The 12,270-nt window shown below is 38.1% G+C and overlaps 1 protein-coding gene across 1 annotated transcript; it reads right to left on the bottom strand.

The window, feature by feature from the left end:
* Nucleotides 1-9,192: 9,192 nt before the first annotated feature.
* On the bottom strand, nt 9,193-11,475 carry LOC125194062 (subtilisin-like protease SBT3). The gene has a single exon (XM_048092063.1). The coding sequence runs from the start codon at nt 11,473-11,475 to the stop codon at nt 9,199-9,201; it is 2,277 nt and encodes a 758-aa protein (XP_047948020.1). The 3' UTR covers nt 9,193-9,198.
* Nucleotides 11,476-12,270: the final 795 nt, after the last annotated feature.

Below are 12,270 nucleotides of genomic sequence, written 5' to 3'. Positions count from 1 at the left end.
TTAATCTAAGAGCATCCACAATGGGTCCCGATCCCACGCCCGATCGCTCGAGGTCGGGCTCGGGGCGTGGTCAGGCGCGCCCGGCGGAGCGACGATCGACCGATCTCTCGCCCGATCCATCGGGCGTGAGATCGGGCATCCATTCTAGCCCGACGCTCGAGCCCGAGCGGGCGTTTTTTCCTTTTTTTTTAAATTTTTTATTTTTAATTCTTTAAACCCTAATTAAACCACTATAAATACCCAACTTTCTCTTCACTTTTCACACACAAATACTTTCCACTCCTCTCACTTTCTATTCTCTATTCTCATTTTCACTCTTTCAAGAATGGATCCGAGCCAATTTCCAAACCCTCATAGTTTCGATGATGATATGCCGATGTTTGGCGGCGGCGGAGGCGGTGGTGGCGCCGGGTGGCCTGGTCACGAAGACAACCGGGTTGAGACGTCTGGATCTGTAGGATCCACTTTCGTTTCAGACTCTGAGTTCGATCTGTTCTTCGACACCGACGCGTATCGGGTTGAGGACATGGAGCCTAGTTGTGGGCAACCTCCTGCCCCTGAGCCGCCGAGGAGGAGGAAGAAGATGACGCAGAAGGAAAAGGCGCCATCGGTCCCAGTCCCACTCCCATCCGACGATCCCAACAAAGAGTACGCAACAGGGCGTACTGACTACGAGTTGGAGGAGTACGTGAAGGTGGTTCAGTGTTGGGTTGATATATCGGAGGATTTGATATCCTCCAACAACCAGACTTCGGCCAGGATGTGGGATCACATTGAGGCACGCTACAACAAGGTGAAACTGAGTTGGGCGTTTACGGACCAAGGTTCAGTTGCGCAAGTGTTAGGATCAGATCAAGCTCCACGTCAACAACTTCTGCTATATCTACAACAGGAGTAGGGACGCAAGGGCTAGCGGTAGAGCATGGAGGATGTCCTCAACAAGTCGATGTTCGAGTACCATTCGCGGTTCGGGCAGTTCAAGCTGTACAGTGTTTGGCTGATCTTGAAGGACAAGACGAAGTTCAACGGAGGATACCGGTTGGATCCTCGGCTGCGAAGCGGACGAAGAACACCGCCACTGGCGGTTACACCAGCAGCGGCCCATCTCCTGGGAATCTGAACGCTGAGCCGGAAGGGAGTTCCGGCACGCCTACGTCTTTTAGACGTCCCATTGGCACCAAGGTTGCCAAAGCCCAGGCCAAAGGGAAGGCGAAGGTGGCCGCGTCTGGATCGGCTCCCCCACAGGCTGCGCCTCCTCTATCTGCTCAGCTGATGGCCTCAACGATCGAGGAGTTCAGAGGTTTTCGCGAGGTGGTTGAGTATAGGTTTATACTTGACGCCCAAAACAGCCTTCGTCAGGAAATCGATCCGAAAGCCCGATAGAGGACTGAGAAGATGATCAAGAATTTGAGCCAGAGGTTAGATTTAGATGACTAGCTTGGTTTTTTTATTTTTTTTATTTTTTATTTTTAATTTAGTAATTTAGTTTAATGTATTTTTTTTTTGCATTTGTGGTGGTTAATATAATATATTTTGGTATTTTAGTAATTAATAACAACATTAAAAAATAATAAATGAAAAATAGATAAGAGATAGGGCATCCATTAGGGTTTCACCATTGCAGAAAGATAGGACATGTTGATGTGGCAACCACTAGGCTCTCACTAGGCAATGGGGATCACCTGCAACTTTTCCTACTCCACCCCTCACAAACATAAAATATGATGGTACGCCTATTTCTTATGTTTGTGAGGGGTGGAGTAGGAAAAGTTGTAAGTGATCCATTCCGCTCACTAGGACATTACAGAAAGTTTTTTTGCTTTTTATGACTTTTTTATTGGACAAAAATGCCTTTAGCAGTTACTTTTATCAAAATTCTTTACTTTTTAGCTCTATCTCCCTTCTATATTTATATATACCATATGTGGTGTGTAATATACTAATATATCCATCTAAATTAATAATAGAATATGAAATATGATAGATTTTTTAAAATTATTTAATTCTAAAGAAGAGAGAGGAAAGGGGGATAAAAAGTAAAGAAATTTGACAAAAAATAACTCGTAATGGTTGAAGTGCATTTTGGTAAAAAAAGGGGTCCAAAAAGCACAAAATTCCTTCCAACAATATTACATTAAAATTCATGTATGCGTGTTGATATTTTAAAACAATGACTGCAAATGATACTATAAATGTAATTTTCTCTACTTAAAAAAGGCCATTTTTATTCAAGGTTCGCATACTTAAAAAAAATCAATTTCCAAACACCCTCACAATGCATCCCTTGAATGCACCGGCGGAACCAGCATAGGCCAAGTCCCCGCTTGAACGGGGGTTTTGCGGAAGCCGTCCGCCTGTTTATACAGAGAATGAGAGTGTCCGCCATTTTCACATAGAAGCTTAAAAATGGGAGAGAGAAGGGCTTTGATGGGAGGGAGTGCGGTAAGGATCTCCTCATCTACTTTTCCTATTCCACTCCTCATCCACCTCTCACAATACAATAAAATAATATTATAATTATAACCAATTTTAATAAGTGATGATGGTTATTTTATTGCATTGTTAGAGGTGGATGAGGAGTGGAGTAGGAAAAGTGGATGAGGAGATCCTTGCCGGAATGAAAGGAGAGGGTGAACTGGGAAGAGAAGAGAGAGTGAAATACCCTATCTAGTTGCAAACTTTTAATTTTTTAATACATTTTGTGGATATTAGTGTCATAGAGTAGGGGATATTTTTATTTATAAAACTTTATCCTATGGTTAGAGTAAGGGAAATCATTTTATAATTTTATCTTTTTATACTTTAAACCAAGTGTCGATTTAATGGATGGGATATACATATATTTTTTTCTTAATAAATTATCCTATATTTATGTTTTTTCGATGACCATTTGGGAATTTATTATAATAATACTCCTCTTATATTGATTCATTATATCTATATTTTATACTCCCTCTTCACTTTAAGTGAACCATTTTCCTTTTTGGAATATCCCACTTTAAAAATAGAAACTTTATTCCCTCTCTCGTACTTTATTCTCTCTACTTAACTCACAAAATAACACTATATAAAATCTCGCGTCGAAAATGAAATTCTCCACTTAGAGTGGAACAAAGGGAGTAGTATATTTTACTCCCATTTCGTAAAACTTTCACAATATCACAATATCTATGTCTGTGTATGTACTAGTATAAGTACTATTAATATTTGCTTCACACCCATAAATTGATAATTATGATACGTCATGGCGGACAACTAGTACGGCTAGAATTGGCTATCCACTCTCGAAGATAAGAAGAGAGTTGGTGTCGTGTTGTTTTATTGTTAAATTTCAGCACCGGCTTCTTTAAATTCCTGGTTCCACTGCTGCTTGCATGTCACACGATGCAGAACGAGCTAGACCCTCCGCGTTGTGGATGCTCCGAGGTGTGTTTACTTTTTTCTTTTTCTTATACTTCTATTTCTTGTTTTTGTTTTTTTATTCATCTTTTTGTTTCTTTTTCAATAATTTTGGGATTTCAGTTATGTTTTATATGTAACTTTATTTCGTATAGTATTTAAGATAGTAAATGTTATGTGGTATAGCAATTAATTTTTTTCACAAAAATAAATTGATTTTAATTATATATTTTTAACTTCTTCCAAATTTATGGGTTTTTTTTTTTAATTTTTCACACAAATAAATGTTGTAGTATACTTTTATAATATCACTTCTTCCAGTTTATTGGTTTTTATTTTTAACAAAAATAAATTACTTTTTAATCATATTATTATTACTGTTATACATAATTCATTCATATAAATATCTTAAAAAATTAGCGTTATGAGATTAGAGTCCACAAAATAGTTAAAACTTAAAAGTGAGTAGCAACGTATATAGTGGGGAATATTTATTATAGTGAAAAATAAGATGGTTGGTATTTGGAAATGTGACACAAATGAGAGAGCATTACAAGCAAGTAATTAAGTATCGATAATATTGGACGAATCACGAATGCACCAATATTTTTTAACGAATCACGAATGAGCCAATATTTTTTCATAGAAATTATTTAAATTAATCTTCAAACTTTTTTCTTTATTTGGCTAAATAATGAACAAATAATAAAAAAAAAAAAACAGATTTGACTGTCTTGTAGAAAAACTGGCACCAGAAAACATGCTTGGGAATAAACTTTCTCCGTAGGGCTGACATTAATTTTGAATTTATTCTCATCTATATACTCTGAATATAAAATAAGGTAGGTCCAAAATCCTCGGTTACAAAATATTGGTATAGCATCAAAAGTTTGAATTATTAGAGTTGTATACTAAATTATTAGGTACTTTTATTTCCTCTTTTAACGGCCGAGCCGACAATTTATCGCTTCACTTTTCCCTTTATTTTTGGCCCATGAATATTTATAGGTTGGTTAACAAATGGGTGGCACAAGCAAATTCAAAGATTTTTTATAACTATTTTAGGATTGAAGTATTGTTTACTTCTACAACCACAACCAACAACGATTTTGAAGCAAAAATGGTAAATTAGGAGAGAAAATATAATTGAACTATTTAGAAGTGAATAAGTAGGAAATAGAGAAAAATCGATGAGTTATATTGGTAAAATGTACTATTAGGGTAAAGTATTGTGAAAATTTACTAAAAATGGAACAATAATCAGTAATCACTTGTACTACATTAATTTTTGTGAATAAATTAGTACTAGTGTGAAAGAAAGGATGGTATTTTGATGGAGTAGATTGATTTGATTGTATAATCGAACTGAATTCTATTTTATGCTTTTGACAATTGTACTTGATCATAATTCATAAACATCAACTCATTTGTAATATGATTCGTCATTTATACCTACTATATGTGTTCACGTTTAAAAAGATACAGATTTTATTATAGTTTTACAAGAAAGTTAGATTCAAAATAAATAATTCTTTACTCATTTTATTACACTAGTTTTTACAAGATACTCCCTCCGTCCCTTATTAGGAGTCACTCTTTGATCGGACACGGATTTTAAAAAATGTAAAGAAAAGTTGGTTGAAAAAGTTAGTGGAACGTGAGATTCATTTTTTTATATTGGTTTTATAATAAAATGTGAGTGAATTGAGTTAGTAGAATGTGAGACCTATTTACTATTTATGGTAAAAATGAAGTGTGACTCTTAATTGGGGACAGACCAAAATGGAAAAGTGTGACTCTTAATGGACGACAGAAGGAGTAGTAAACAATATATATTAGACTCATTTCATACTTCATCTACCGTGATCAACTTGACTCATTTTTATAATATTGACATACTTATTTATCGTAAAAGCTAATAATGTTGCAACAAATTAAAACAGATTTGAAATTTTAACTTAAATATTTGTATATTTAAAAATAATAATAGTATTTTTAGCTAAATATTGTATAATTAATTCAAATCAAGCTCGAAATCGTGTTACAGTTTGGCATAAAGTTTGTATATCGTTCCTTTCTTATTGCTACAAAATAGTATAACAAATAACAAAATTAATTTTTAATTAAATTCAATTAAATCTAAAGATTAAGGATATTAAGTACATTTATCTTTACTCTTTTTTTTTTTTTTTGTTAGTTCATTTTTTCACCCTCTCCTATTTTTTCTCCACCTCTTATTTATCCACTTTCAATTAGTCAATTGTTTCGTTTTTCTCTCTATTTAATTTTGTATACTTTATTATAAAGAATATTGATAATTGACTAAGATAACAGGGGCATTGTATTTTCTGAATATAAAAAAACATAACACACCATGCTTTTCTTCGAAGTCCATCGCCGCGTGTGAATGCATCGTGTGCGCGTATGCTCATCAACGGCTGTTGTTGACATAAAAAGAAAAACGTGTGCACCGCGACTCCAGCAGATCCCACACTCTGAGGTTGTAAAAGTGAAGACTAATATACGCTTTTGCAGATTCCATTCTTTCAAATTGCTTACTAAATATAGCATAATCTATATCATTACCTGTAATTAAGTCTACTTAGTTATAATAGTCAATTTGCAACACCTAAAAAGTAGACTTACCTCTTCTTGTTTGGGAGCTAGCTGATATCCGGACATGTTCAACTTCATTGTTACCCCCTTTTCCCATGTGAGTTTGGACTGGAAATTTAGCCATCCATCTAATTAATCTTAAAAACTTAAATTTGATTGATGATGGCTATTGCCTATTGGTGCCCATCGTTCGGCTTGCATCATTTATTGTTACTTGTATTGTCGGAAGTATGGGATGATAATTAAGTTAGAAAATAACAGTTTTTTTCTACATTCTCCAATCCAAATCTTTGAAAATAGACGTATTCCTTTTTAGGCCGTCCCACTATAAGTGAAATATTTCTTTATGCAAAAAGTAACACTCCATCATCTCTCCTACTTCATCATCTCTCCTACTTTTTCTCTCTATTTTTTTTCACTCCTAAAACTTATGTCTAACATAAATATCTCATATGTAATGGGATACAAGGACATACTAGACAAGAACAGATTCAATGTATAATGAGAATAGGCAAATGCCCCCTCGGCTATAATTTCCCGGCTCCGTCCCAGATACTAGAGACCTTCCTACCTACAAACTATAGCCTAATACACGGCCAAATCTTATAAACATACACAACGAAGTCAAAATGCAAATTCACACCAATACACTCACATTGTATTAATAAACGTCTAAACCTACACAACAAAGTCAAAATACACATTCTGACATTCAACCAAAACCTTCACATAGTCATACTAAATTTTCCACCTCATAGGAAAAGGAGAGTTGTAGCGGCGTTAGGCCCCACTCCAAAAGGCCTCCACCGTCCCCTCTCCAAAATAAAAAACCCCTATAAATACACATTCCACACTTGATATTTCATCAAACTACCTCAACAATATCCCAAAAAATGGAAAATAGTAGATCATCAATATTCATGCTTTTCACAACAGTGTTATTGATCATGAGCTTGCAGTCTTCTCCGGCCGACTGTCGAAGCCTCCAGCTAGCCACGGCCGCAGCTGCTGGTGGCGGAAAGGAAGGAGCAAGCAACACCATCAGCATGGAAACATCATCACTACTTTCTTCAGAAAATTTAAGAAGAACGATTGATAATCGCATATCGGTGAGAGGTTTGATGATCATTTTGGCCTCAGGCCCCAGCAAGAGAGGCCCGGGTCATTAGAAATATTTGTTCATACATTTTTTAAACTTCTTTTTCTTTTGTTCCTGGTAGAGTTTAAACCAGGTTCAGAGATTACTTGTTCAAAGTCATGTTGTTGTAGGTTGGCATATACTTGTATGAACTTTCTGTACATTGAATTGTTAGCCAAGAAGATATATGGTAGTAATATTTTTATTCATTTTTTCATGTAATTTTAATTAGTTATGATATAGTTTGTCTGCTTAGCTTTGTTTGGTGATATGTCTACTAAAATTTATTTGATTTTTTTTTTCGTTTGGCTTCATTTAGATCATTGGCAAGAGGTTTTGTATAATTAATTAATAATATATTCCTATGGATATAACTGCATAATAAAATAAGTGTCCTTTCGAGAATACCAAATGGTGCAAATTTTTGTTAATAACAGAGGCCTATGGATGAATTGAAGCCCCTCGCTCATTTAGAAAGTTAAAAAATATACTCCCACCGTCCCAAGTAATCCCAAGTTACTTGAGTAATGCAATTTCAGCACTTCTTATATATCCTCCAACCTCGAGCAATTTGGTCACCAATAATATCAACTTAGTAAAATGAAGAGGATGAAGAGATTGACAAGAGCTTAAGCCCCTCCCCTTGCACGTGTCGTAAACTAAAGTTCGAAATCAGTTGGAATTTAAAAGAACCAAGCTCTTAGAAATTACTCATAATTAATCAGATGCATTACTCCTACATTTTGTTTTGGTCGGTAAAATAAAACACAAAAAATTATATAAAAATTTGTCACAGACCATCACGATCTGTACCATAATAATATCTTTCTAAGAGTCTAAATCTATATTTGACGGAATATATGGTGCTTGGCTATGTTTGAATGATATGATGAGACGATGTTACATAAAATTCTCTCAAATAATGTAGGCGTGATAGTTTCAAACCTCGTTATAAATTGGTGTCCATTCCTTCACTGTGGGATTATTCATGGGAGAATGGAGTCGATTAAAGCTGTCTTATCACGCCTTTATGGAAAATCATAAGATGTTGAAGTTTTCTTACAAGATGTCGTTTGTGGAAAAGAGTGATGTTTTAGTATGTTAAACATAAGTTTTCTTCTCAAGTATCTGGTCAAACATTACATTTTGAAGGTCCCAATTATCGTCTCATTACCAATACTACCTAATTTTATTTGAAGGGTATTACAATATACTCCCTCCGTTCCAAGGAAGATGATCCCTTTTTTGGGTGGCACGAGATTTTATGCAGTTATATTTTGTGTATTAAGAGGAGAGAGTACAGTAAGAGAGAAGGAATAAAGTAGAGATAAATGTATTTCCATTTTAAGTAATGGGTCATCTTAGTTGAGACAAACCAAAAAGAAAAGTGAGTCATCTTCAATGGGACGGAGGGAATACTTTCCTTAAACATTTACGCTGGTCTTAAAAATTAACATACTATAAAATTATTATGATCAACTTGTTTAGTTACAAAGCTCATTTTTCTAATCTAATTCTCACTTCGTTCTGAAAATTTATCATTTATTTTCATTTTCATTCGTCACTATAAATTTATCACATTTCACTTTTACTATTTTGGTAGTGGACCCTAAATTCTATTAATTCATTCACACTCATATTTTATAATTCTATAAAACTAAGTATATAAAAATAGGACTCACATACCACTCACTTTTTCAACTCCTTTTCTATTACTTTTCTTAAAACTAATGCCAGATCAAATAGTGACAAATTATAAGGTAACGGAGGAAGTAATCGACAAGGTAAGAGTTTGATGTCTAGTTAAGTTACATAACTCATTTTCTAATCTAATTCTTAATTTATGATTTTATCTACATTCTATCATTTGAGTCGCGTTTGATCGATGGTAAATTTTTATCTTTTCGAGAATAAGTTAGTAAGCTCAAATAGGATTTTTCATTTTATTTCATTAATAAAAAAGACTAGTAGAAAGCCTTTGAATCTTTATCACCAAAGACCATCTAATGTAGAGCCTACATAAGAAAGTCCCATGCAAATTGCAATCACCAAACCGGAATCATCGGCGCCACCACAATGGGACTCCTCACACTGTGCCCTCCACTTTCCTCTTCCCAAATAATCGACCCAAACTCCACCACTCCACTCGTGTTTCCACTATAAGCAACCCTCAGCGAATAGCTCTGCTTCTCATATTTCTTCCCGAATTGAAGAGTAGTCGGCGCCACCGTCACCGCCGCACCGCTCGGCGCATTCACTCTCACCTTGTACGACGTCGTTTCTCCCCCCACATTCGTCACCGTCCGGTTGAACTCCTGAACCACACCGTACTCGGTGTTGTTTTGGTACAAGGCTATGAACGATGGATAATTCAAGTCGGAGCTCGGGTCGGTGCATGTGTAAGCGGATCGGGTTATGGTCCAGATCTGGTTCTTTGTGTAGTTCATTGAGCAGAGGAGATTCACATAGTCTTGCGGCGTGGCGTCGTAAACAAGACCCGGGTCGGCAGCCCGGTTCGGGTCGACCTGACCCGACCCCATAGCTAGTGGAGTGGCAATCTCGTAACTGAAAAACGAGTCCTTAATGTACTCCCGCGTGTTGTCGAGAGGGTCGGCCGTGGTCATCATGGCCGACCGGATAGCCGCGGGGCTCCACTCGGGGTGGGCCCCTTTCAGAAGGGCCGCGACCCCGGAGGCGTGCGGGCAGGCCATAGACGTGCCCGACGCCAGGATAAAATCACTCGTTAGACCAATGTTGGACCCGATGATATTCGTCAGGGTGTTGGGGATCCACGACGCAAGCACTAGCGAACCCGGCGCCATCACGTCGGGCTTCAGAACGCCCGGGTGGCTTGGCGCCGGGCCGCGCGAGGTGTAGGACGCCACGGTCGGAGCAGGCTTTGCTCCGACCAGCGTCTGCTGGAAGTTGATGGTGGCGGTCGCGCTGCCATTGCGTTTGGTGACGTAGTTTAGCAGAGTTTGGGCGTTTTTGGTGGAGACGACGACGCCGGGGTATGGGAAGTCGGTGAACTCGAGTACGTCGGGGTCGTCGGAGATGTAGATTGCGGCGGCGACGCTTGAGGTGGAGAAGTATTGCATTTGGTTGAAAACAGAGCCTTTCTCGCATATGACTATGGCGTAACCAACCGTTGCCAGAGCTGCGGTTGAATTGCAAGAAGATATATTCTTTTTATAAATGAGGGGCAAATCTTTCACAAGAGCCGGCGCCGGAAAAGTCGTCCAGCCGGTGATTTTCTCCCCGTTTCCCAAAGTCAAACCTCCGGCGAAGAAACGGTCAATGGACCCTGCCGCGACGGTCAACACCCACGGAATCCCATTATGCAAAGTTCCTAAATTTCCTTCGTTCCCGGCCGATGAGGAGACTAATACGCCCTTCTCCATAGCTCCGAAAGAAGCTATGGCGATTGGGTCCTCGTACAACGGGACATCGTCGAATCCCATTGAGATCGAAATCACATCGACTCCGTCAGCGACGGCCTGATCCATACCGGCAAGAACGTCGGAGGCATACCGCCCTTCCTCCCAAATGACCTTGTACATTGCCACGTGTGCGCGAGGGGCAATGCCCCTCGCAGTCCCCGAGGCGTACCCGAAAAACGAGGCGCCTGCGACATAGTTTCCTGCAGCAGTGGAGGACGTGTGGGTCCCGTGCCCCTCCGTGTCCCTGCCAGAGTTCATGCTGATGGTGACGTTCGGGTTCGCGGCGATGACGCCCTTGTTGAAGTATCTGACTCCGATCAGTTTCTTGTTGCATAGAGAGGAGTTGAATTCTTGACCGGCCTCACACGTGCCTTTCCACCTCGAGGGTATTTCCGACATTCCGTCGTCTTTGTAGCTAGGGCTCTCGGGCCAGACGCCGGTGTCGATGACGCCAATGATCACGTCCTTTCCGTACTCAGAGGCCGGCCATAGGCCCGCGTAGGGGTTGAGAGAGAGGAACTCGAACGTGTGGGTGGTGTCAACCGTGACGCTTCTGTCAGGGTAGGCGGAGACGAAGCCCGGGGTTTTCTTCAGGGCTTCGACTTCGTCTTTGGACATCACTGCGCTGAATCCGTGGAAGACGTTGTCGTAAGTGTAGAGTAGGTTAAGTGGCTTGTGGTGATGATCGAATGAGTTTGTGGTGGTGGGCTTGAGGGAGCTAACGGTGAAAGAATACCAATGGTTGTGTGTAGGAAAAACTTTAGGCATCAAGGATTTGTCCATATGGACAATGTAGCTTGATCTTTCTCCGAAGACCAACTTAGCATGGTAAGAAAGTAATGTGAAAAGAAATAGGAAAGGGAGGTGTTTGATTAGCTCCATGCTTATCTATTTCTTGATGTGTTTAGGAGTTGACAGTGTTATGTTCTTATATATATGTACATAAGGATTGGTGTGATGACAGTGTGATTAGTGAAGTTGAAGAAAATAGTTAGTATAAAACGTGACGCCCTAAGACGGCCTTTGTGGCTTTGTTATTTGGGGCCTTCGATACTGTTTGATTTGTGGTGGTCTACGGAGGAAACAAGGTCAATTATTTTATTAATTACTTAATTAATCCAAACAAGTTTTCATAACTTGGTCTTATTAAATTTATTTAAATTCTAGTAGCACTTTATCTCTATGGAAATTGCTGTTTGGCGTAGACTGGACCTTTTCTATTAGATAACAACTCGGATTAAGTTCCAATTCATACCTATTGGTGTTTATATCGACTAATCATAAAATATAGAGTAAAGTTTAAATTTGGTTCTGTATATTTGCCCAAATATTTCTTGTCCTATATATGAACAATTTGATAGAATAAATAAATAAATAAAATATTATAAATACATATTTTAAATCATTCTTGGTCATTTATGAACAAAAATGACATTTTTGCTAATAAAATTTCATCCCCAGATGAGTTATCTCCCCTACCAAACATGACATATGTGTTACGATTATTTTTTTGATACAAATATATGTTTTGGTCCATATTTAATGATGTCAAAAATTGCTAGTCAATCATATTTTGATCTAATGGATGAGTTAAATATAGACTAAAACATAACGAAATTCTTAAAAGAGGCCCGTTGGAAATCCATATCCAAAACATGCCATTTTTTTTTTCATTTC

Source organism: Salvia hispanica, chromosome 6, assembly GCF_023119035.1.
Source record: "Salvia hispanica cultivar TCC Black 2014 chromosome 6, UniMelb_Shisp_WGS_1.0, whole genome shotgun sequence".
Lineage (NCBI taxonomy): Eukaryota > Viridiplantae > Streptophyta > Magnoliopsida > Lamiales > Lamiaceae > Salvia > Salvia hispanica.
The sequence above is the reverse complement of the archived record's forward strand: the minus strand, read 5'-3'. Positions and strand labels throughout refer to the sequence as shown.